This window comes from Beta vulgaris, chromosome 6 (assembly GCF_026745355.1).
Source record: "Beta vulgaris subsp. vulgaris cultivar EL10 chromosome 6, EL10.2, whole genome shotgun sequence".
Classification (NCBI taxonomy): domain Eukaryota; kingdom Viridiplantae; phylum Streptophyta; class Magnoliopsida; order Caryophyllales; family Amaranthaceae; genus Beta; species Beta vulgaris.
In genome coordinates this window covers 70,041,413-70,068,586 of record NC_079207.1, presented here as the reverse complement: position 1 = coordinate 70,068,586, position 27,174 = coordinate 70,041,413, and the positions used below count along the sequence as shown (strand labels likewise).

The 27,174-nt window shown below is 33.5% G+C and overlaps 4 protein-coding genes across 5 annotated transcripts; 2 read left to right on the top strand and 2 right to left on the bottom strand.

Annotated features, from left to right (window-relative positions):
- The first annotated feature begins 2,809 nt into the window (after positions 1-2,809).
- Positions 2,810-6,761, top strand: LOC104897880 (hypothetical protein). 2 transcript variants are annotated; one of them, XM_010684844.4, is made up of 7 exons: positions 2,810-2,968; positions 4,989-5,139; positions 5,330-5,392; positions 5,494-5,541; positions 5,663-5,716; positions 6,205-6,265; positions 6,348-6,761. In XM_010684844.4, the coding sequence occupies exons 2-7, from the start codon at positions 4,996-4,998 to the stop codon at positions 6,440-6,442; spliced, it is 465 nt and encodes a 154-aa protein (XP_010683146.1). In that variant the 5' UTR covers positions 2,810-2,968; positions 4,989-4,995; the 3' UTR covers positions 6,443-6,761. The 2 variants fall into 2 exon arrangements, with proteins under 2 accessions (XP_010683146.1, XP_010683145.1); XM_010684843.4 differs by having other exon boundaries at positions 4,971-5,139.
- A 5,578-nt stretch (positions 6,762-12,339) lies between these two features.
- LOC104897879 (casparian strip membrane protein 3) lies at positions 12,340-13,983 on the top strand. The gene is made up of 3 exons (XM_010684841.4): positions 12,340-12,655; positions 13,343-13,466; positions 13,560-13,983. The coding sequence occupies exons 1-3, from the start codon at positions 12,444-12,446 to the stop codon at positions 13,776-13,778; spliced, it is 555 nt and encodes a 184-aa protein (XP_010683143.1). The 5' UTR covers positions 12,340-12,443; the 3' UTR covers positions 13,779-13,983.
- LOC104897878 (photosynthetic NDH subunit of lumenal location 2, chloroplastic) lies at positions 13,951-15,543 on the bottom strand. The gene is made up of 2 exons (XM_010684840.4): positions 14,995-15,543; positions 13,951-14,215 (listed from the first exon to the last, which is right to left on the bottom strand). The coding sequence occupies exons 1-2, from the start codon at positions 15,487-15,489 to the stop codon at positions 14,117-14,119; spliced, it is 594 nt and encodes a 197-aa protein (XP_010683142.1). The 5' UTR covers positions 15,490-15,543; the 3' UTR covers positions 13,951-14,116.
- A 904-nt stretch (positions 15,544-16,447) lies between these two features.
- On the bottom strand, positions 16,448-23,589 carry LOC104897877 (cytochrome P450 704B1). The gene is made up of 6 exons (XM_010684839.4): positions 22,921-23,589; positions 21,287-21,502; positions 19,789-20,085; positions 18,261-18,647; positions 17,357-17,557; positions 16,448-16,819 (listed from the first exon to the last, which is right to left on the bottom strand). The coding sequence occupies exons 1-6, from the start codon at positions 23,257-23,259 to the stop codon at positions 16,640-16,642; spliced, it is 1,620 nt and encodes a 539-aa protein (XP_010683141.1). The 5' UTR covers positions 23,260-23,589; the 3' UTR covers positions 16,448-16,639.
- Between the last annotated feature and the right edge of the window lie 3,585 nt (positions 23,590-27,174).

Genomic DNA, 27,174 nt, shown 5'->3' with positions numbered 1-27,174 from the left:
AAGTAAAAGTGCGAGAAAATAAAAAGGACAAAAAAAAAAAAAAAAAAGAGAAACCCGAAGAGTAAAAAAGAAAAGGATAAAAAAAAGGAAGAAAAAAGGAAAAATAAAAATAGAGAAAGGAAATCAGAAACTGAAGCATCAGACCCCCTTTTTGTGAACAACTTTTCCAAAAATCCATTTTCAGAAAAATAAAATTACATTAATTTGCGAAACCAGATTGTGTGTGAAAATTTTAAAATTTCATTTCAAATATAATTGAAACTCAAAGTGTTAAAATTTACGAAAGAGAAAAATTAAAAATGACCGTTTCATGCGAAAGTAGATTATGTATGAAAAACTTAAAATTTTATTTCAAATATAATTCAAACTCAAAGTGTTAAAATTTAGAAAAGGAGAAAAATTAAAATGACCATTTCATGCAAAATCAGATTGTGTATGAAAAATTTAAAATTTCATTTCAAATATAATTGAAACTCAAAGTGTTAAACATTTAGAAAAGGAAAAAAACATGTTACCGCGCGCATCGCGTGCAAAAAATGCTAGTATAGAGATGTTTGAGCGGTTGAGGCTTGAGGGAGCAACCAAAGGCTCAATTATCTTATGATAAAGCTAAACAACCCAACGCCAATAAAAGTATTCTCCTCAGATCCTATATGTTTTTTTTGATTCATATGAGCCACGAAGGCGGTACAAAGTACAAAGAAAGGGAGAGGGGATTCGAACCCGTGACCTATCGTTCACAGCACCTCAATCTTAACCATTAGGCCAAGACATCCTTGGTTTCCTCTAATTCTATAGGTAGTATCGGAGAATTTTAATAAGCATAATTTAATCGAAACTCATTATTAAATGACAGTAAGCTAAGTGTGAACAAAAATATCTACTTTCATGTACTACTTTCGTTCCTAAATAATGGTTACACTTTGACTTTTAACACTACTATTACAAATTTCAAATTGACAATCATTTATGATTTATAGGTAAGAAAAAATTTAATCATGTGGGATCTGGTTTGATTTGTTTTAATATGTACTTCTAAAATATCAATTTTTTATAATTTTTACAAATACAAAATTAGAGATATTAATGCTCAAAGTTTTAGGTTGGCATGGATGAAAAGTGTAAGTGTAATATTATTTAGAAACGGAAGTAGTATTTGTTTATTAATATTCAATCAATATAATTTTTACTAATATGTAATGAATGATATTTAAGGTCAAAGAAGTGCATTAGCAAAAGCAAACCGCCAAAACAGGAATAACAAAAAGAAACAGAGGGAGTATACAAAAATACATAGTCACATGGGATCTTAATTTTTTGTCCCAATGTGTGTTTGTAAAATATCAATTTTTTGAAAATAATTTTTGTCTATATCTAATTACTGATACTAATGGTCAAAGATGTGTATTGACAAATCGCAAAAGTGTCTAGTCAAAATAACCTTATATATATATAAAAAAAAAATCAGAGAGAGTATGTGTTAGCAAGAGTGCCAAATGAAAGCTGAGCAAGTGAATAAAAAAATAGACTTTAAAGAAAGAAAGAAAATCATCTTATTAGATTGATTCATGTCAAAATAACTTTCAAAAATATCAACTTTTTATAATTCAACTAGTTATTGGGTCCGGGTTATGCCCCGGGTAAGAAAAGTTTTCATTTATTAATATTGTACTTTGATATGATAACACTAAATACAACTTGGTTTAGTGGTTAAAACTTTAGTAAATGAACTTGAGGTTATGGGATCAAAACCTATACTATGCAATTTCTAATTTTTTTTTATTGTACATAGATTACATGGACTAAAACTCCCTAATGAGAGCGTCACGTGGCACCGTTACTCCTAATAGATACTCTCTTCTATTTGTTTTTTGGACTTGACACACAACACTTTAATGATATGAACACATGTTAACTTAATCCCTTCTCTTAGCCATATCTAATTTTTTTTATTTGTATATCAATTCCCACTATCTATATCTAACTAAAACTACATGACCGAATATCAAATATTTTGAAATGGAGAATAAATAATCAATTTGTAAACAAGTGGAAAATTATAGATAGTCAGGTGATAATTCGAATCCTCCAAGGCAAATATTTCTATAGATTATCCAAATTCTCATCGATGTTATCTGATTAGTACTCATTCATTTATTATATTCTCAATTGACCCACATTTTTCAAGAAGCCAACCAAACAACAAATTATCTTCCCCAGAAAAGATCACAATATTTCTATTGCTAGACTAACTTGTAGTTGGTTCAGACTCTACTTTAGAAAATTATGCTCTTCTTAATCCGTCAAATTACTTTCTTTATAGAAGAGTGTCCTAACCTTCATTCTACATAGCTTCAAAAAAAATTACTTTCTCCGTAACAAAAAAAAATGCAACATTCGCCATATTTGGATGTAACACAAAAATTGCAACAATTTAAAACTTACTTTATTTAATAAAAAAATTTCAATATAGTTACAACAATGTCATTACTAAAAAAAACCCAAAATTATCATTATCACTCTCTAACCTCACGTAAGCAACAAACCCAATGATCCCTTCTTTTCTCTCTCCTCCTTTTCACTAATTCACCCCTCTAACTACAATTACCAAATTTTGACTAGAATAACGTGTCGAGCCAAATTGTTGCAATAATTTCGTTACGGAGGAAATATTAAAAAAGTGGGAAATTATAGATGGAATCTTACCAAAATTTAGTGAGGCCATCCAACATTACATTAGTTGAGCCCAAGAAGCAAAAGCAGTAGGCCAAATCCAACCAACAAAAGTTGCAAACGAATCCCAAATCTCATTGTAGACCCCACATTATTTCCCTCAATTTGCAATTTGTACAACACAACACAATTAAAACTAACGCCAATTTTTTAGTTCCAGTTTTTCCACATCTCTCTCAACTTTCTCTCTCCACTCTTTCCATTTGCTCTGCCACTCCCATTCTTATTCAATCAGGTAATTAATCATTTCTTAATCTTCATCTTCAAAATTCAATCTTTTATATTCCCTTTTATTCACATCATTTTATTATTTTTCTCCCTGAAATTTTGTTGTTCTCTTTAATTTGCTCTAAAAATGCGTAACTTTTAAGCTGAGTTTTTCTTTTCTATGTTAATTCTGTGCCACTTAATACTATTTTATTCGTTCATTGCATCTCATCGCATTTTGGGTTATCTTTATTTGGGCATTTTTTTTTCTTATTTATTAGTTTTTTCTGCAATTTTTTAGATGCACTATTTCATTTCGTTGAGCATGATCAGTTTGTGGAAATTTGATATATGGGAAATATGTGATTTACTAAGCTTCCTTCTAATTTAATTGGGTCATAGAAAATCTCATAAAATCTGGAAAAAAGATCTTTACTTTTAAAGCTATGCATGAAATTGATCACAGAAGATTAGTTGCGTAAATCGTAATTTTTGGACTGTTTATATTTTGTTTGAATATATGGATATTAGATATATATGTTAAAAGTCATATCTTTGATTATGTGAAATGAAAATCTACCTATGAAAGGTTGTTGTCAATTATATCTCATAGAGTTAATATACAAGGAAGTATATGTTCAATGTTCATCCTTGAGATTTGAACAATAATTTGATTCCATGATCGAAATCATAATTCTAAAACAAAATGAATGGATCAAACTGATACTCCCTCTGTTTCATTTAAATTATTACACTTTGATATTTTATACTATTGACAAATTTCACTTTGGCCATCATTTGTGATTTATACGCGGATGAAAATATAGCCATGTGGGATTTTGTTAGATTCATCATAACATGTATTTTATTAATATATACTTTTTATAATTTTTACAAATACAAAACTAAAGATATATGTCCTCAAAGTTTTGCATTGACATGTGTGAAAAGTGTATGTGTGTAGATTAAAATGAAACGGAGGGAGTAAGTAATACAAAAATGACTTGAAGATAGGATGTTTTCATATCTATGTTTATCTTCCATAGCTCATATTAGCTCGGATACTCTCGATCGCTTTAAGGAAATGGATGGTTCATTTCGTATATCAATGGTTAGGATTGCATGAAGGTGATGTATAGGGGGGTTACTTGGAGTATTTTTACAAATATAGAAAATGGAGGAAAGGAAATGGAGAGTATCCTAATTTCCCAATCATGAGTCATGACTGGTGCAATCAATTAGTCAGAACTAGTTTTTACTTTTTAGGCACGAGTTATGCACTGAGTAATTATAATTCTTCATTGATAAGTATTTTACTTTAAAATTATAACACCAAACATTACTTGGTTTAGTGTTTAAGACTTTAGTATACAAGGTTGAAGTCATGGATCAAATATTATGCCATGCATTTTCTAGTTTTTTATTGTATGTGGAGTACATGAATTAACACTCTAAGGGATAGCGCCTCGTGACACAGTTTCTTGTGTAGGAGCACCTTTTAATATATTAGTATAGATTATGAAAGATAATTGGCTGAAAACTTTTTTTTTGTTTTAAAATATTGACAACTATTGGAGGTTTAACTGAGTAATTTGGATGAGACTGTGTTACTAATAGCATATTACTCTTTTTGTTAGTCTCTCAGTAAAATGATCTTTATCTTAGTCAAGACGAGTTGTATTAGGTAAGGCAAGTTGTCTATTACCACTTTTGAAATTTTTAATCTTTGATGTACAAACAAGTGGAAATCTTTGTTCTTTTCTGTCTTGTAATTGCTAGAAAGTTAGAAACTAGAGAATTAAGGTTAGTTAGAACATGATGGCATTATGTGGTACGGTGCCACTTGATGGTAAATCATTCCTTTATTGCTGTTCTTGGATAAATATTCATTTGGAAAAGAGGAATATTAAGGTTTATCTTGTGTATTTAATGACCGAATCAGTTCCTTGTCTATACTAATATGATCATTTATAATATTAGTGATGTTTGCAATTGATGTTTCAAATGATCGACCTCCTTATCCTTTGCAGTATTCGTTCTTTGATCAGGCCAAAGATGTCAGGTAAAAGCGAGAAAGTTGTTCTCCAAGAGCAGGGTGTTGTTGATCGTGAGCAACAAGGGCAAGTTCATGAACTTCCGGAGGAGGCTAGACAAACCGAGAAAAATGAGGAAAATCAGATGCCTTCTACACAAGAGCAGGTATTAATTTGTGTCCTGATTTATTCATAATTTGCTCTGATGAGTTTAAGAATTCAGCCAAATTGATAGATACTTTGTGACAGTTGTGAGTGTAGGATTTGGTTTTTTAAGTTTATCCTCTCTAAAGGAAGCCTGGTCTCTATAAATATTCCCCGTGATCCCTTGGGTTACCCTCGATTTTTTTTTTCAGGAGGTAATAATCAAGAAAAAGTACGGAGGAATTCTGCCAAAGAAAAAGCCACTGATCTCAAAGGTAAGAACTCGTGACTTAGTCTCTGATCAAAGAAGCAGATGCCAATCTGTTTCTATTTGGAATGTCATAGACATTTTTACAACCATTGCATCCTTTTGCAGGACCATGAACATGCATTTTTTGATTCTGCTGATTGGGCATTAGGAAAGGTACATGAATCCCTTGCAGACTATCGAAAGTTTCCATCAATTGACATTTGTGGTGTTTATGGGGGGTGTTATATTTGTCTTCTTAACCGGTGTATCTGTGTTTTTGATGCCATCCAAGCAGCAGGGAGGCCATAAACCCAAAGGACCACTTGAGGCACTCCGCCCTAAGCTACAGGTATCACTTGGATAAATTTTCTTGGTTTGCGTCAACCCCCTAACATAATCTACGTTAACCCCCTTGATTCCACATATCTTCTCCAAAGTTTGAGCTTTCTAGTATTCTGAAGATAAACCAAGAGACTTTTTTGAAATATTATCATGAACTAATGCAGTTTTTGCATAGGAAGTTGTTGTGGGGTTCTTTTAGGAATAGTACTCGAGGATTCTTTTGCTATTGTAGGTCACTGGTCACTATATACGGCCATACGGGTATGAATTGATAGCATTAGCAATATGAGTTAGATTATGCTTTTTGGAGCACCCTACCATATCTTTTGTAATGGTGGGGGGTCATGATTTGAGTCGGTTGCACTAATAAATTTGTCAAAATTGACTAATACTTTATTGAATAGCCTTTTACAAAGATATTTTTTGTTGGATCAATTATGACACTATCATAGTATATGTAATAGCTAAATGGTACTTTTCTTCCTGATTTCTTAGCCAACTCCACATCAGCAAGTCCGTTCCAGGCGCTCAGCGTACGCTCCTGCTGATGGCGAAGGTATATCCGCTTAATTATCTCAGGTTTGGAGAGACTAGAGACATCAGTTCAGATCTCATATTCATTATCCCCTTTTCTACAGATATTTCCCATTTGTCAACTGAAGATCACGACTGCATAGCAGATGATGACAAGCATGAAAAGGTTGTTCCTGAGGATCAAACCTGCCACAACTAAGCTTTCATCTGCTCTCATTCGTGTACAAAAGAAATACCGCTACTGTTGGAAAAATGAGATATAGGGAAGCGAATTCCTAAAGATGCGGATCATAAGAAACAATGTATTCATTCTGCTGATCCACATACAAAGCTTTAGCTGGAAGTTCTCATAAAGGTGATATTGTGTGCTGTGTACACTTAATTGATCTACTAAAACAGTGTGTTGATGCAATACATGTTTAAAATTGACACTTATGAAAAGGTTTTCTGCGGATGTTCACTTATCTAGTTATCTATAAGGAGTCCTGCTGAAGCTAATATTAGCATTTGTTAGTTTATTCTGGTCTCTGCTCAACTTCTTAGAGCCACGTTCATATGCTCGCTGCTGCACTGGTTGCACACGCGTGGGCTGTGCGAGCAGTATGGGTGTGCTGCTGCTTCTGTGTATTGTAGCCGCGCACCTATAAGGCTACAAACTCAACTAGTCAACAGCTTATAGATCATGTTCTCAATGAATATTGAACCATTTATAGCAAACCAAACCGCGTTCACCAAAATTAATGGATATCCAATAACCAACGGGTCAAGAACAACAATACTTTTTAGGTTCGGTTCCGGGTAGAGCGGGAAAAAGTTGACACTACACAAACCATATATGAAAAAATGGGTTAGTGTTGACGATTTCCAAGCCATTATGACGCGACACGTCTTATTAAATGGTCGGGGTTAGTGTTGAGGTTCAATTCCCAACATGAAAATGATAAGCTTCGACCCATTTAATACAAATGTTATTAAACGGGTCAGCACAACACGGGCAGGACAACACGATACGTTTACGAAATGGGTTGGGTAAGATATCTCAACCTGTTTAATTACCAAAAAGTAGTTTACAAAACACGGGCAGGACATGGAAAAATTGGATTAGTGTTAAGACATCTCAACCTGTTTAATTAAACGGGTCAACACAACACGACATGTTTACGAAATGGGTTGGGTAAGCGTATAGCCGGCAAAATTGACCCGTACTCGTTGACCCGACACGAAATACCCGACCCGCAACCCTTTTTCCACCCGAAACTAACGACCCGAATATAACCCGACCCGAATTAAAATAGACCCGAATATGACCCGAACCCGAATCTACCCAATCCCGAATCTACCCGACCCGAAAATGACCCGATAATGATGACCACAACCCGACCCCGACCCGAAAAGTTGTCATATTAGTTACTTTTTATACAAATTTAAGGAAAATATTGTATTGAAATATTATATATAATTTAGCCACTGTCCATGAATTATTTAATCTACTCTCATTAGTTTTATATATGTTTTATTTATTTGGGAGATTGAAAACCCGATCTAACCCGACCCGAAATGACCCGAAATCTCATGGACCCGATATTAACCCATACCCGAACAAACCCGACACGAGCAAAAAGTTGACCCGATTATGACCCGACCCATTTTAACCCGACCCGTTTAACCCGTTTGCCACCTCTAGGTAAGTATCAAGGGTTTTCTACCCCGTTCATATATGACACGAACATGGACACAACATAATCACAATCCTTTGAGAACTCTAATTCCAGGTCCGACAAAAGTGGACCCGATCATAAATATTTTCAGTTTTTGGGGACCTATTATTACCCATTGTTACTTGTTGGAGATAATTTTGAAAATGATTTTGCAGTGAATCTGATCCCAATAGCAAGAGTAAGTAAGAGCTAATAAGTACAAATAAGTCTTGCTGTAAAAAATCAAAAATATTTCGATCGATAAGTGTCTCTAATCATGTTTAATAAGTCTCAATCAGATTTAATATTCCAATTACAAGTGATTATGATAAGTTCTATTCAATAAGTTAGCAAAATGCAGACGGTATCCCCAAACAAAGATAACCTTTATAATATGATGTATTCACATGCCATAGTGCAACTTGAGTGCTTACTAGCTAATTTATAAATCATCGCCACAATCAATATTATCACGATCGGGATTCTTTTTTGGATCACGGTTGGTAGGATTGAATTTTAGGGTCATAAGGTCTTACATAATTGGATAAAATAGTGAAAATTATGCTAAAATATGGTAAAAGACTCATGTTAAAAATTTAAACACATTAATTTTCATTCTCAAATGGTGATAGTAGATCAATACTCCAAGATTGAATTAACATATATGCAACCAAAATCTATTTTATGATTTTTTCAGAATAGGATTGGATCGTAAAATTGTAGGATTGTGGAATGTCATTAAGATTCTACCGTGTGAATTTATATAGTTGGTATAGGAGCTTAAGATCCAGATCGAAATTTTAATAACAACGACCATAATACTTTAATACAGGACAAAATATATCTTAGATTTTCGAATGAATATTTAACAATTACAATTGCATATTTATAGTTTTCAAAAGACTAAAGGAAATCGTTTTTTCTTTTGTATATATACTTTCGAAAATTGTATATAAGTAGTATTTTAAGTAATTATGAACAAATTCTTAAACTTCACATGTGTACAATAAATTATTATGAGATGGAGATGTGTTTTTGCCTAAATGGATCACTTCTTTTAAGTGATCCCTTTAAGTTCAAAAGAAAGTTGTTAGAATGGTGTAATTTTTTGACCTAAATGGGTCACTTTCAGTTATAAAAAAGTAACTCGATCATTTAAGGTTAAATGTTTCCTTTGTTTGAAAGTAGTCGTTTCAACTTAAAAAATTGACGTATCTATACTAATATATTAAAAGGTGCTCTTCAAAAAGGAATTGTACCACATGACACCATCCCTTAGAGTTTTGACTTAATGTACTCCACATACAATAAAAAAAATTGGGATGGTATAATTTTTGACTTCATGTACTCCACATACAATAAAAATATATTAAAAGGTGTTCCTCAACGGAGTTTAACGGTGGTGGGTGATGGTGGGGGTCGGCAGTAGGAATGCCTTTGGTTGATTTTGGATTCGAATTTCGGGGCAGCATGAAGGTGTTTTTGATGGTGGTGGTCTTTCGGTGGTGTTGGTGGTGGTGATGGTGTTTCGATGGTGCTGGTGGTGGTGGCGTTTTGGTGGTGTTGGTAGTGCCTCAGTGGTGGTGGTGGCGGCACTATGTGGTGGCAGCATTAGGTGGTTGTGGTACTAGGTGGTGGTTAATTACACTAAACACTTTCCCTCAGTTTGGTAAGTAACCCTTAAGAAATTTTTCTAGGAGATCGTTCAACCTGAATTGTTGCATTTAATTTGATACGGAGGAAGTATTTGATAATTGTAACTGACTCAGGGCATCGTCCGGGACAAAATACTAGTTTTGACTTAAAAGGTGACCTATTTTGACATAATGTCAAATATTTTACGGTCTTTTCACCAAGTACCTCTGAGTTTTCAGAAAATTCACGAGGTACCCCCATCTTTTCAAAATACAAGGGATACCCATAAGTTTCATAATAATACACCCAAATACCCTTAATGACTAACGACGTTAACCGTCATTAGTCATAATCCTAATTTTGTTTTAAAACCTAATTAACCTCTAATCCTAACCGACCCCTATCTCTAGTCCTAATCCTAACCACCCCTGCAGCCTCCCCCGCCCTCCCACCACCCGTGCAGTCTCCCCCATCCCACCCCCTCCCCTACCCCTGCAGCCCCCTCCTTCCCCCACCCTCAAGACCCCCCTCCCAACCCCCACAACCCCCACCCCAGTGCCCCTAACACCCGCAACCCAAACCTAGTTTAGTTCAGCAAAGACCCCCTGTGCGGTGGAAATTGACCTCCTTGCATGTGCGGTGGAAATCGAATGGGGGAGGAGGCAGAATTTTTTTTTTACAATGGGGAAAGCAAATAATCAAATCTATCCTATATTTTTAGTGAATCCTGAATAAGTTCGAACACAGACTTTTGCCAGGTCATGAAACTTGTTGAACTTATTGACGATTCACCTTTAACAAAAAACACTAATCCAAGTTCATAGAAAGTTGCAAAACTTTAAGGCTTAAGGGTTAAATAAATAAGATAAAAACTAGATATAGTATATAAACATTAAATATTACTTAACGCGTAATTTTGTTATAGATCTTCAGACTAATATCAATTTAGAAACTATATATTTGATACTTATTATCAGGACTTATGATTTGTTTGTCAAATCGAGTTCAAGTATCTATAGTAAACCACTTCAAGCAAGTCAGTTGCTTTGAATTAGGGTTATAACTAGAACATAAGCATTAGGAGTATATATCAAGTTTCAAATTGTATCATGTCTATATCTTTAAGTTCAAGAGATTTGCAAGATGAATTGACATGGGCTTATTCTAAAGATGAGGCTTACTCGGTGAAAACGACGTACATGCTAGGAAAAGGAGGTAATTTGGAGGATTTTCATTGAGCTTGGAGCATCTTGTGGAGCTTGGAGGTGGCACCAAAGGTATGCCATTTTCTGTGGCGCGCTTGCACCAACTCGCTTTCGGTGAGGGAGCTTCTTCATAGGTGAGATCTTGTTGAGAATTCTTGTTGTCCGTACTGCTTAGGCCACATGAAAACTCAACATCATATGTTGTTTTTTTTTGCTCGAGTGTAGCGAGTTTGTGGGAAGAGTTGGGTTGCTGTATTTTGTTGCAAGGTATCGAAGATCAAGGAATGCGCGAAACTCTTGAAAGATGGAGTTCTCTTGATTCAAAAGTTGTTCAAAAAGGCAGCTATCATATGTGGAATGTTTGGGCGGTGCGAAACAAGAAGGTATTTGAAAATCAAAGCCAACATGTTACTATGGTTAGCCAACGAATCCAACGGCAAGTTGATGCACAAAATCAATATACAATGAGAATTTATGGGAGCAATTCGAGGCATCTAGGAAGCAGTCCGACTCGGTGGTGTGCGCTCCACTCCGATATGATCAAACTAAATGCGGATGCATCTATTAGCAATGATGGGTGGGTTGGCTTAGGAGTTGTGGCTCGTGGGTCGTGACTCGAGTGGGCAAGTGATTTTTTCGGCAGTTAGAAGATGTCGTGCCTATTGGCCCCTGGAGGTGGCCGAATGCAAGGCGGTTCATATGGCTGTAAGATTGGCTATCTCGCACGGCTGGTCCCATGTTATTTTTGAGTCGGATTCGCAGGTGGTCTCTTCCAGACTCTCAAAGGCTACATTATATTTTTCAGATTTGGATACCATTCTTGGTGATATTCTCTCTCTATGTGTAACGCTTTCATTTCCATTCGTTTTAGTCATGTCAAAAAAGATGGGAATATTATTGCCCATAATTTAGCTAAAGTAGTGCCGTTTGGAGTTGAGCAATATTGGGAATGTCATTGTCCTAAAGATGTCGCCCCTTATATATTCATGGACTCTTTGTCCCTTTATTAATGCACTTCTCTTTTCCTTAAATTTTTTTTTTCATAAAAGACAGAGTTGAGTTACACCTCATTCGATATTGTTGCCGGGAAAAAGAAAAGTCACTATTTCACAGATCAGGAACACACAAATTCGTTTACGTTTGACTAAAATAAAATCCTTAGTTAAATGGACGTCAAAGATGAGTTGACTTAATTAAAAGGATTAAGAAAAGATTCACCCAAAATTATAAATTAGAAAACAAAACCAATCCACCTAAACTACCGAAGCACCAACTAATGTGGAATTGTTATTTGATCTGAAATAAGAAATGTAAGACTAACCAATTTGCACATCTAAGGCAGGTAGAAAGCCATGAAAAGTTATACAATAGCATATATTTTCTAGCTTTAGCAAGTATACAATCATGCAAATTAAACATCATATACATTATACTTTGGCGTTATTAGAGAAGAAAATTACCAATTCCACTTAGTTTCTAGCAAACCCATTAAGCCAATATTTCTTGTTTCTTCATTCTTGTATTATATTTGTTCTTCTTGGTATAAATACGATTTAGAACTCATTGCATCCATCAAGCATTAAACACCTCTAAGAAGTTACATAAAACTAAGAATTTCAGAGAATATATTAGCCAGTAATCCCAACATCCCAAAAGAAGAAAAATGTCTAAGGGACTAGTACTAGAAGCTGGTGAGGCCTCTAAAGCTCATGCTGCTAGCCGAGGAATTTCTATCCTTGACTTTGTCTTTAGGATTGTTGCTGGTGCTTCTACCTTAGGAAGCGCGATAGCCATGGGAACGACTAATCAAACACTTCCATTTTTCACACAGTTCATCCGGTTTAGTGCCCAATATGATGATCTTCCGACGTTTATGTAAGTATAGTATTATGCAGTCTCAAACTATAACTATCGTTGTCTAGATTTTTGCTATATGTCAAAGGACCAACTCAACCAAAAGTTTAAACTGATGGTTGGAGTCCCAGGAATAGTACATACTCTATCACGCTCCCTCACACGAGAGCCCATTGGGCTTGAGGTGTGGATGCAACACAAGCCTCTCTCTCAGCTGGTGCTAAACATTTCACTTAGAAAGGAGGGGTGTATGAGATTTGAACCGTGACCTTTATGTCACGTTGGCTCTGATACCATCTCAAAGACCCAACTCAACCAAAAACTTAAGCTGATGGTTAGAGTCCCAGGAATAGTACATACTCTATCACTATATTTGGCAATGCTGACTTATAAATTCGTTGAGACTGAAAGACGCTATTGGAAACTACTAATAATTTAACTGATTGCAGCGTCTGTTTAGTAAAATTGGTTATTTCTTTTAGGATTTCAGCTTCTTAATTTGAGAAGCTATTTATACTTATACTTAACTTTCGTTACCTGCCAATTACATATCTTGATATCTATTTGTGTAAGTACCTTGAATGGTTCAACTCATGATCATACAATGTATATCATATATGAGTTACCAAACATAGCTTTAATTGTCACATTAAGTCATTTGTTTACAAACAACATGGTATAATTACTCTTCTTTTTACTCCTGTGAAGGTTCTTTGTGGTGGCAAACGCGATAATAACAGGTTACCTGGTACTCTCTCTTACACTCTCTATTTTCCACATCGTACGAAGTGGAGCTAAAGGCACCAGGATCTTGTTAACCATTCTTGACACGGTATTACAAACATTAATTTACCATCATTGTATAACATATTGTTCAATATATCAATCTCTTAAACCACCTTATTTTCCTTTTCTTATTATATAGGCTGCACTAGGTCTGTTAACCTCAGCAGCATCAGCAGCAGCAGCAATTGTATACTTAGCACACAAAGGCAATACCTCGGCTAACTGGTTCGCAATCTGCCAGCAGTTTGACAGCTTCTGTGAGCGAATTTCTGGTTCACTCATCGGCTCTTTTGTTGCAATTGTCATGTTCGTACTACTAATCATATTGTCAGCATTTGCCATCTCTCGTCGTCACTGATGCATATACATTTGAAGAACTGAAGAATTTTAATGTATATTTTTCTGCCACTTCTATTCGTGTGTTCCTGATCTTTTTCCTTCTTTTCGCTGTTTGTGATTTGAGACTGTAATGTAATTGTGAATGTATCTCGAACAGAAAGTTGCTTAGTTTGTTGTTTTAAATATGAATATAATTAAGAAAGTTTTTCGTTATTTATGTTGAACATTGTTGACATTGATAGAACATAACACCATAAAAACTAGGCCAAATAATGCTTAATATTACAGTGAAGATGATCATATGTACTGAAGTTATGTAACACGGTTGAAACAGGATCCTCTGTTTCTGTGAGGCGTTTATGCAAGGAATCCCAAGAGATTGTCTATTGATTTCAATGTCTTCTCATAGAACACATACGACTCGTACACTTTTGGTGTTCGGACATAGTAATCAAACTGCAAAAAGAAAAAAGAACATTAGCATTCAACCACCAATTTTGGTGCTAAAAAAGGAAGGAACATGAAGTAGAAACTATTTTTGAATAGTTCACCCATTTTTCTTACAGTCCATATTTCTGAAACAATTAGAATAGAATTACGAGAACGAACTGATAGAGTATTAAACTATTTGTGGGACTCCAACCATCAACTTAAGCTTTTGGTTGAGTTGGTCTTTTGACATGGTATCAGAACCAGATTTAATACTCTATCACGAACTTATACATTATCAACCACTCCTCAATTATGCATGCCATTCTATAAGATTTTCATTACAGCTTAGTGATAATAAAGGTTAATGATGAAGACACCTTTTTTAAGGAGGGGGAGATATAACAAAGAACTTATCACAAGATTTTTGTACGACAATTTGATATGAACTCATTATCGTTACCTTTATCTATTACCTTGTGTCATATATGGATCTTCATTATCACCCTAATCCTAGTTTTGACCTCCTATAATATGGTTTTTGCTATGGAAAGTGAAAAAGGAAAGTATGAAATATGCATTTCTTTTCAAGATAGCAAATTATGATGAGTATGAGGAAGGGATGATAGTTGATAGAGAACCTCTAGGAGCAGGGGCGGAGCCAGGATTCCGAGCAAAGGGTAGCGTAATTTTGCTCTAAGTACAAAATTAAAATTTTACATGCATAATCCAAATACAACATCAACAACAAAAATTACAGTTATAATGGGTGTTGATTGAGGAATTATGGGAAAAACATTGATTACCTCAGCCATATTATCCACCAACTCATTAGCAGCATTAACATAATCCTGTTTTCTTCCATCAGGAACCATAACCAAAGCACTCTTCATATCCTGCTTCAAATAAGCCTGTTTTAGCCTAATATAAAATATAACATACCTCCATGACATGGTCTCCAACATGTGTCTTAGGCTATGAAGTCCCTCAGCTGTGTTCTTCATCCTAGCAACCGCATCCTCCGGTGATAAACCGGGCTCGAAAAAATGCTCCCATATAAATGAACGTGTGCCCCATTTCAATTCTTCAGCTTCTGCTTTCAATGCTAATGAAGTAGCATTAAGGCCTAGTCCTCCTAGCAATGTTGACACCATAAACTTTCGCCTGAAAGTTTGATTTTCTTCATTGGAGACTGATGATCTAATCACCCAAGTTTTATGTACATGTTGGTGAGTGTAATGTGGTGATTTTTTGATCTTTGTTTGGAGTAATGAAATTGTAGGATTTAGAATAGTGGTCATGGTTTATTGGTTTGTAGTAGTGTAATAAGTTTGTATGCATTTTGGTTGTGTTTTTGGATAAGGAGGATTCTTCTATTTGGTTGGGCACATCTTTGTGCTGACCATATTTGCCTTGCCAAAGTTGGTGTAATTTGGACCTGTAGTTTTGCAAACGTGGCATATGTTATCCATACCAATTTCGGGCTTTAAGTTAGTTAACAATGGTTTCTTTGGGTTTGGTAATTGGAATTGAGATGTGGGACAATCAAGTTTGATTCACCCATCACTATATAAGGTAGCGGTCCAATTCCGACAATTTATTATACTTTCTCTGTTTTTTTAATAAGTGACACACTTCTTCTAAAAAGCTTTCACATAAAAGGGAGAAATGTGTTACTTATTAAAAAACGGAGGTTAGTATAAGTATAGTGGGGGCAATGGTGTTTTCCTATGAATTTATATATTCACCTCTCAAACAAACCCTCCATCAATCAATTGAAATACGGTAAAATCAAAAACTTGCCAGAAAAAAAATCAATCAAATTAAAAGATTCATTAACTTGCCAGCAAAAAAGATTCAATCAATTAAAATTCACATCCCAATCAACTAAAAAAATTCATAATAAAAAACTTACCAAAAATTAATACCACAGATAATAACAAAAAGATATAACATACTCATATGGAGCTTCACGACATACAAAATCAATTACAAACTCAAACAACTTTTTCCAAAATACAAAATATATTACAAACACAAACTCAAATATTCTTCATTGACTGGAGCAACACGACATTTAATCTTTATAATTTATTTTAGCACAGGCCCCTAATTTTATGAGACGGCCCTGTTCTTTCGCCTCACTATATTTTTTGCTATTATCAATGCTCCTTATAATGTGGCACTATATTGAATCAATAATCCAAAACATAACGACAAGAAAGTAAATACCTAAGAAATAAACTCATGATAAAAAAGTTTCTAAAATTGTGATGCTCAATATTTTTCAGTAACAATCTATGATAATACAATATGAATAATCAACTCTCACTATTAGTACCAAAACAATAACCTATACCAGTTGTTTGGAGCATCATTTTTGTTGGTTACAAGTGATATTACAAGCAAGATTAGGCAAATTAATTAGTGAAATATATAGTGTTTAACTAATTAAGAGCACCTAGAGACTGTAAGCTTTAATCCATGAGCCATTGACAGAATTGTCATCATCCTATACTTGATAGGGTGCCCTGCGACCAACTTGAATGTATAAAATCTACACAGAATAGCTAATGCCATCTTCATCTGTAGATAAGCTGAATCCTTTCCGAGGCATATCCTTGGTCCAGCCTGCAAATATTCAATTCACCATTTTCTTACATTAGTTACGTTTTTGTATCCCTCCCTTTCACCTTGACCTACTCAAATACTTCCTCCGCTTTATATGACTCACATCATATGTGAGTGTCCCACATTGATTAAATAAGAGAGATGAGTTCACTTTATAATACAGAGGAGTTACTCCCTTTATTGCCATATGGTTTTAAGGTGGAACCACCTTTGTATTGTGAAGTGGACTCTACTAATGAAGTATTTACTTTTTATAACTTTTACTTTTGGATATATAAATATATTAATGATCAAAGTTTAACTTGGATAAAGTAAAAATCAAAGCGATGTAACTAGTAAATACAAAATTTTTTCTTTCAAGAGAGCGGAGGAAGTATTACGTATATATTAAATGAATTTTTCTAGAAAATGTTGCAAAACAAGAAGTAACAGGTTATGTAATTAGATACATAATGGAAAACATAAGTGCTACCACACCCATATTATAACAATCAAGAACTTAATTAGGAGGCTAGCTAGTTGCTGATAATGGAGTACCTGAAAAGCAGTGAATTTAAAAGGGGAGGCATTCTGAAAGAACCCATCTTTAAGCCATCTCTCAGGCTTGAAATCAGCAGCATCAGGTCCCCAATTGTACTCCATTCTACCCATGGAATATGGAACATAAGTCACCATACCACCTGCTTTTACTTTTGTTCCATCTGGTAGTACATCATCCTCCAATATACCTTTTGGGTCCTGCAAATTTCATGACCATTCTTAGCTTGTTCATCAACTTCTTCGAACCCACTTACTTACTCGTAACGGTCAAAGCTAGTCAAGAATAACCTATAATGTTATAAATACATCTATTGTGAATGTCCATTATACCCTTAACTTGTATATATATATATACTTCTTTGCCTCTTGAATAAGATAATTAACTTATTATTCTCTAATGTTTCTCTTCCCTTATCCCCTTCTCTCTATTTTCGTAACATGTTATCAGCATCATACTCTAATAATCCGGTTGGATCAATCAGCCTAGTCGCCAAAGGTACATATATAAACGTTTTTCATATTGCTAGACATTTGTTTGTTTCCGTAATTCAATTTATATTCTCATAATAATACCAGTTTTTAAAAAAATTTACTATTATGGAAAAGAACATTGACATAAATAATCAAAAGTGTCAATTGAAAATCGCAAAAGAAAAAACAGATGGCGGAATTAAATTTGAACGTCAAGTGTAATCCTTTATACGAAAAGTGCGCACACTTGTTATGTGGAGTGGCGGATTATAGAAGGGGAGGGTGGGGGCTTGGCTCTCCATAACTGTATAAGATAAATTAAGCAAATTGTAGTCCATGTCACAAAACAAATTATGGCACAATGGTAGTGAAGCAAGGTGTATGTAAAAGTAAATTTGAGCGCTTAAAGTTGCAAGTTCGAAGTACTGACCTGAGGAACTGCAGGATAGAGTCTAAGAGTTTCGGTAACAACAGCATGCAAATAATACAACTTAGCCAAGGAGTCATACGTCAAAAGTTGAGCAAATTGTGACACCCTTTTGTTAAAAGATACAGTGTCATCTATATCACATTCAATCAACTCCACATTCTCTTCAATTGCTCTCTCTTCTTCAAGGGCTTTTAATTCTTGATAAAGCTTTTCAGCAACACTTTGATGGCTCATTATCATGTATATTGCCCATGACAGTGTTGTTGCTGTGGTGTCGCGACCGGCGATCACAAAATTTAGCACTATATCTCTTAGGCTCTTCTCTGTTGTGTTGCTCTCTGGATCTTCTCCAAGCTCTATAAACCTTGACAATATGTCATGTTTCATCTGAAGTATTCACCACGTACAGAATAATATAACATCATGTTCTCCTTAACTTAAACGTCATATCTAATGAAAATCTAATTGAATTTGCAAAAAAAATTGTTGTTAAGACCATGTTCTCTTCAACTTAAATGTCATATTATAAACATCTATTTTTATCTGCAAAATTTTTGTTTGAATAAACAAAATGAAATTTGATTGGTTGATAATGATTCAACCGCGAAATAAATTTAGGGCTGAATTCTCTAGATTAGTATAAAAACTAGTTTATAGGCTTGGGCTATGCCTCGGGTACTTATAGGTTTCGTTATTAATAATTTACTTTAAAATGATATCATCAAATATCAATTGATTTAGTGGTTAAGATTTTAGTATATAAACTTGAATGTCATGGGGATCAAACCATATATAAAATGCATTTACTGTGTGGCGTCGTTACTGAGTTAAGAACGCCTTTTAATATATTGGTAATATAAATTTGATAGTGTTGTGTATATCTATACTAATATATTAAAAGGCGTGCCTAAAGAAAAGACGGTGCCACGTAGCGTTCTCTCGAAGAGAATTTTACTCCATGTGATACACAACAATAAAAAAAGTTAGAAATTGCGTAGTATAGAATTTGATCTCGGGACCTGATTAAGAACATTCACTAAAGTCTTAATTACAAGACCAAATAACATTTAGTGTATCATCTTAAAGTATAATATTGATAAATGAAAAGTTTCCCTTTTCGAGGCATAGCCCGGGCCTAATAACTAGTTAGTATATAAAAATCGACAAACAAATATGGCCTCTTTTGACTAAAGGTTACTTAATCACGTGCACACGATTTATTTTCCCTTTTCTATTTGGTTTTATTTTGTCAAATATTATTAGTTTATGAATTAAAATAACATACACTCCCTCCGTTTTTTTTTTTTTGACAGGTCCCTCGTTTTCTTTTGTTGTTTCTATTTAGAATATTTTTGTAAGAGGAAACTGATCAAAGTAGAAAAACTTTTAAAAACGAAGCATATATTTAAAAAGGTTCATTTTTGTAGTATTAGTCTAGCTAATCGATCAATTGTCCTTTGTTTTGGTTAGCAAAACTCAGTTAACAAAATCAAATGTCAAGTTTGGTACATTTATCAAATAGTGTTACCTTGATGGCGTTGGAATCTCTTTTAGCTTCTTCAATTTCAGATTTGCGTCTTCGGATAACAGAATAAGTAAAATCATCAATTATTTTAATACTTTCGCTAAGTAAAGCCTCCGATCCCACGTTTAGAAATTTTTTGATCTTCCAAAGAGGATCAATAAATCTTAGTGTGACAATGATGTTAGCTGTGTCAAAAGCACGAGCGAAAGAGTTCTCAGGTAGGTCAGGTGCCAAAGTTCCAATCTCTACACCAAAACCCACCTTGCATATGGAATCCAATGTCATCCTCATCAACAATTCCTATAAACATTGAAAGCAAAAGGATTTGATAACACATTACTCTAAGAAGAAAAAACATAAGTTCACAAGTCATAACATATTTGAGTACAATTTTTATCTTACATCTTGGTTTATCTCATTCTAGCCCTATACGTTCATGTGCTCTATAGTGGTACACTAAGGCCATGCATCTTAAGCTTGTTTGTTCATTTGGCGTTTTCCCCATTGTCCTAATTTGGACCCTAAATAATTAAGCCATGAGCAAAATAATAGCCTTGAGTGTACCATATACTCAGTGCACTCGAGTTTATGATAAAAATTGTACGATATATTAGACACAAAAAATAAAAAATAAAAAATACGGGTATATTAGGAAGACTAGGAAAAACACATAGCATTGATAAACCGTGTGATGAACAATTTTTATTCATGAGGAATATGATCCTGGACTTACTAGTGAGCATTTTACCATCGTGTCTTTAAAAACTTTAATTACAATGGTTTTATTGTTTATTTTTTATTAGACAGCGACTAAGTGGAGTGCTTTAGACGATATTTGATCCAAAGTTTTGGGTACTATTCCTATAAGATTTTACCAACTCAATTAATTAGTTGGCGTCTATTGAAATCGTATTTCTATTAAGCCATTAAAAGTTTCGAATAGTTATGTTAAGTGTCGATACCACGCAGATTACTAGTTTCAAACCCTAAAATTAGACCTAGGTCGGGCCAAGCTAGTTCATGGGATCGGCCCGCGGGCTTGGGACAATGGCGGGTCGGGTCGTGCTGTGTTGGTCATGAAAATTGCAGATTTTGTCCACTGTCCTGTGTGCCGGGCTCGTGCCTCCTACGCGTCTAACCCGTGTTTTATGTTGTTTTTTTTTTTTTTTTGAAATTTTAGCAGTTTTAGACTAAAAAACAAAGATAAGGTGTGTTCGGCCAGCGAGTCGGCCCACGGGAATATAGGCAAGCCTGAGATGAAATTTCTTAAACGTGGCAGGCCAACGTAGCGAATAACAGACCAGGTCTTAAGCAAGCGCAAACCGGGCCGGGGAAGCCCGCATGCTGGTCCGGGAAGCCCGCATGCTGGCCCGGCCCTTGCCCATCTCTACCTATAATTGACAACCCAAACAATACTCTTGGGCCCAAATGCTGATGGAAATAATTAATTCACATCTATATATGATGATAAATTGTTTTTGATCAATGTAAAGGATATTACCTGCATGTCGACCGACCGATTCTCAAAAGACGCCTCACTCAAAATAGTAAAAAGCTTCAAGCTATACTCTCTAAAAACAACAGTGCTGAAGTCTCTTAAGTTCTTTGATGCAAACTCAAAGCTTGCAGTTTTTCTTTGTTTTCTCCAACTTTCACCATCTGCATTAAAAATCCCATCTCCTAGCAGAACTTCCATGTACGACTGGTAGACTTCACCCTTAGTTTAGCCAGTAACACAAAAATTAAACCAAGATTAGTCTGGATTACAAAGTAAAAGATGTTTGTACCCAAAAAAAATAAACATAAAGTAAAAGATGTATCTTTACTAATATAGAAATTTGTCCAAAAAAGGAAGTTAGATGAATGGACAAAAATAGACATTGGACAGTTTTTTTATAAACAAAGAGCATTTTATTAGAAATTTAAGCTGGTGTTTAATTTGTTATCAAATGATTTTAAATATCTCTACTTTGAGATAGATTTTTAATGCTTAAATATAACCCCAAAAGCTAATTTACATTTTCCCTAAATTGTTCCACTCATAGTAACTTTGTTGTGTTATAGTGTAACATTGTGTATCTATGTTTGAAGAAGGTTTCTTAGTTCAATATTTACGAGTCAAATACTTTAGAGTAAAAGGAAAGGTAATAGGATCCCACTACCCTCAAGCATCGAGTTCATTCATCATATACCCGGGTGTATCATGTACATAGCACACCCAAGGGTCAAGACTTGTTTATCATATTCACAATACACTCGAACATATGATAAAATTATTCTCAAACATTGTGATTTGATATTATTCAAACTTGATATCTCTTAGTATGAAGAGGCTTTCAAGTGAGCCAAGTCTTGCCTGTACTCACTTTTGACTTTTGACTTTTGAGTGTTTTGGACCTTTTTGGTGTACACTTTTTTCTTTTTTTGGCTTGTGTCCCTTGTGTATGACATATGGGCTGCGTTTGAAAATGAATTGTGGGAACAAGTTATTGGGCTTTTTTGGTATTCAGCTTGATGTTAATGGCCTTTGTCAACTAAGTGTTGGGCCTTTTGTGTCATTGGGCAACTTTGTAAGCAAATCAATATTTATGTTTTCATTTCCTTCCATGGAAAAAATCAACATTTTCAATAACGGGTCAATCAACCCATTTAAGTTAGATTTTTTTTTTGTAATTGGAGTTGTCTAAATTTGCATAAAATTGACCATTTCCTAATGAAACTTTTTTTTTTTCCATTTTATAGCCTTTACTCCTTTAGGGCCAAGCACAATAAGTAGAATCAAGTTTGAAACTCTTGAAAAACTTATGCATCAATTAGTGCTATTCTTAATGTTATCCAATATCTCATATACTTCCACTTTTAGCTTATCATGCTTAATCCTTAGGCTATTTATAGCAAATTTTTTTAACTTCGATAATTATGTAATTATGTTTGCTATATATGTTACTACTCTAATAAGCGTAAACCCTAATTAAACAAGACCTCAATCAGCCCTCAAGCCAGCCTCTACACTACTATCATATCATATACATTAATTTCTCAACGTTTAGTACTCTCTAAATCAATTAGGCGACCTAAATTAGCCAGAGTTGATCAAAACCGATAAGTGAAACAAAGAGTTAATTTTGTAATTACCTTTGGATAATTAACAAAATTGGTCTTAAGAACATGCTCCACGTTAGAAGGATCAGCAATATAGGTGTATGTAGTGAAGGGCATAGGGACCACAACAGTTCTACATTTGGAGAGATATTCGACAAGCCAATCATGCATGTTATCATAATTCATAAATTGTTCAAGAGCTGCCCCAATCAAAGGCCATGTCTTAGGCCCCAACTTGTTCCTTTGGCTCAATCTATGAATGAAAAGCCATGAAAATCCCATGCAACAAGCTACCAAAAGTATGGATCCAGTGCTATAAGATGATGAAAAAGAAGAAATTATGGGCTTAGAATTATCTGTTTTGATCATCATCTGGATAATGAAGCTACACAATTATGAGATTATGGAGGTGTTTTGTTGATTAAACAAAAGAGGGTTTTGGAATTGGTGAAAATTGTTGCAAGTAAGAAGGGGGGATATTGATGTGAATAAGTTGGTAAAAAAGAGGTAATTTTCTTTGCGTGTGCAAAAGTAATGAGTTAGCTACAACATTATTGTGTGCAACAATCTTTACATGCATGCAAAAAGATAGTACCAAGGAATAATTCGTGTGTTTTGTGTTATCTACCTAATTTCTTCTTCTTGTTTATTGTAATTGTATGTAGTTTAGCATTGATGCCACAAAATGTTAATAAATAATGATCGATACCATGCAATTCAATTCTAATGTACATATTGTTACATTAAATAATAAGGATATATTATCGAGATAATCATTGCTTTAAAATTGTGTTATGCACAATATATATATATATATATATATTAATTATATATAATATATTATATATATATAATATATATATATATAATATTATATATATATTATATATATATATATATTATATATATATATATTAATATATTAATATATATATATATAATATATATATAGGGTAGGATCCGCTGAAAACAGCTCTTAATCTGAAACTGAAAACAAGGTAACTTTTAAGCCCTTTGGTTGGTAACTTTTTAACATTTTAGGGTAACTTTGTCAGTTTTGGGTAACTTTTTATATTTGTAGTTCTATATATTTCAAGGGTAAACTTTATTTATTATAAGAGTAACTATTACCACTTTTAGGGTAACTTTTACCATTTTTAGGACAACTTTTTAGATTTTAAGGGTAACTTATTTTAACTTTGATTATAGTTAAACCTATGAAGGATTCGAACCTACATAGTTGTGTCTTACACAATGTTTTGCCAATTGAGCTAATAGGTTGTATGAATTTCGCCAAATATATGTTAGTGAGAGGGGGTAACAAAGAGCTTTAATACAGCAACTAATAACAATTTTTGGAAACTAATAAAACAGAGTATGCTACACCATAATGAACAAGATAAAAATAACAGAGAGAACACCAAAAGTAAAAAGTAGACAATACCACATGAAACGAAAGTTTAGGAAAATTAAAATTATCAGTTTTACATAGAGAAAGCAACAACATCCAAGTAATGTAACCATAAGATTTCATAAACACGCAATATAAAGTTACCCTAAAAGTGCATAAAGTTACCCTTGAAATATATATGAAATTACCCTAAAATTGCTAAAAGTTAGCCTAAAAAGGTAAAAATTATCCTAAAAGTGGAATATTTAGTCTTATAATAAATAAAGTTATCCTTGAAATATATACAACTACCCTTAATATAATAAAGTTACCCCAAAACTGGCAAAAGTTATCCTAAAAGTGTTAAAAGTTACCCTAAAGGGGTTAAAAGTTACCCTTGTTTTCAGTTTTCAGCCTAAAGATAGTTTTCACGAGATCTCATTCCTATATAATATATATATATATATATATATATATATATATATATATTATATATATATATATAATAATATATATATATATATATATTATATATATATAATATTATATATATATATATATATAGTAAACTTTCACTTTCTTTGTAACTAATATATAAGTTTGTATATACTAAATAGAAAAAATAAAAATTGAAATCTATAACGGGAGAATATAACAAAATGAAAAGTCACATAATAATGCAAGATGAGTAAAAACATTGTGAAAAGTCAAAAGTTGCTTTAAGTAGAAGGATCCTTCCTACAATAAAAGTGTAAATGGTATTATGATACAAAAGAAAATGAAAAGTACTAAAACTATCTAGAGAAAAAGTGTAAATGGTATTGTGAAAAAAAAAATGAAAAGTACTAAAATTACTCTAGAGCAAAGGGAGTATTAAAAATTAGTTTACATTGATTTCAATGTACAAGACTATGAGATAAGTATATATAACAAAATAATATAATAAAAAATTTATCACAAGTTATTAAAGATTCTCATTCATGTGCAATCACTTCCTTATTTGTAGTTACTGCCAAAAATTTCTATATAGATAACACCTGCCAAAATTCTTAGTGCAAGCAGTGGTGGCCAGTGGCTGGCCTAGTGCAGTGCAGCGGTGGTGTAAGATAATAAAAAAGAAGGGGTGAGCGTGACTACGGAAAGCAGGAGTGGAAGTGGTTGCATGACTGAGTGCCATTGGTGGTGAGAATTGTGAATTTATCCAAGGCTCTAAGTGAAGCTATGAGCAGAGCAAAGACTTTCAATCAACTATTTTTTTAGTGGTCACATGTTACACCATACTACATCAATCATTGAATACACAAGTCATAAGCCAATTTAAAGACATTTTTAATGCACGATATGATTATAAAAACTTTAAATCACAAGCTACTATTCACACCATGTTTTTGGGAGAATCATCCTAAAATATCAAATTTATAAAACAAAAAATTCTCGTGTGTTTTGCATGGGTCAAGAAAAAATTACAATAGGAAACGACATATGGTTTTTTGGTGTAACTTTTAATAGTATAATATATATTTATGATCTAAATATATACGTGACCTTTTACAAGATATCATGAAACATGAGAAACAACCATTCGATGTAATTTAGTAAATCTTAAATAGTAATTGAACTCAAATAATAAGAGAAAATCAAAATCATGGCAAAGTGAGCAGCGGCTAGTGGGTGGCCTGATGTGGTGCATCAGTGGTGCAAGACAACTAGAGAGAGGGTGAGCGTGATCGGACTATCGAAAGCGGGAGCGACATCGATTGTCATGGGTGAATGTCGTGGTAGTTCGAATTGTGATTTTATTTTAACATCTGAGGGAAGCAGTGTGCAGACTAATGACTATTTTAATCAACTTTTTTGTAAAATAAAATGACGGGTCACGTGATCCACTATGACATTGACTACATGTACCACTAAACATATGAGTCATAAGTCAGTTTTAAAACAATCTTAATACACGATTATAGATCTTTTAATCAAAAGTTAATATTCATACTATTATTTTAGGAGAAACTTTGTAAAATCTTAAATTTATAAGACAAAATATTTCACGTGCAATTTGCACGGAACTAAAAGCTAATTGTCACATTAAGGATAAGGATTATCGAAATAATCATTGCTTTAAAATTGTGTTATGCATGAAATATATAGTAAACTTTCACTTTCTTTCTAACTAATATATAAGTTTATATATACTAAATAGAAAAAAAGGAGAAAAGAGATGGAAATTATTTTATTTCATGTGATACAACACTAGGTATTAATCATTTATGAATACAAGTTAGTTGTACTACTAAAAGCAATGAATTTAATTATTCAAGTTATTTATGAAATATCTTAATAACATAATTATGTAATAGAACATCTTTAGAATCAAATATACCAATTATTTTAAATCAAAAGAAATACAAAAGTGGTTATTGGCTTATTAAAGACTCCGGCCATACATTTGAAAAATAATATAGAGTCGCTTACATTGCACATATCTAATACCGCTTTAATATTTAGCTTATTCTCTTAAGATTAATTCTTATTCAGAATAAAGTAACTTATTATCTCTATTATATAAGGAAGAGAGGGTGACACCAAAAATTATAAACCTCGTTATACCCTCAATTAACAAAGCACAATTACACTCCTCTCTTGCTGTTATACTCACCTGACAAAAACATTTATAACATGTCTAATTTATTGATCTAAAAAAACGAAAAAAATACAATAAATGTTGTGAAAAAAATTTCATAGATGTTATTACATAATCGAGTTTTTTCTATTTGTTTTCGCACGCATCGCGTACACATAAAACTAGTATAATATATTGTAGGATCCTCTTTCAATGATATCTATCAATATCTACATATTTTTTTTTTATATCTATTTGACCTAACCGCCACATAGTT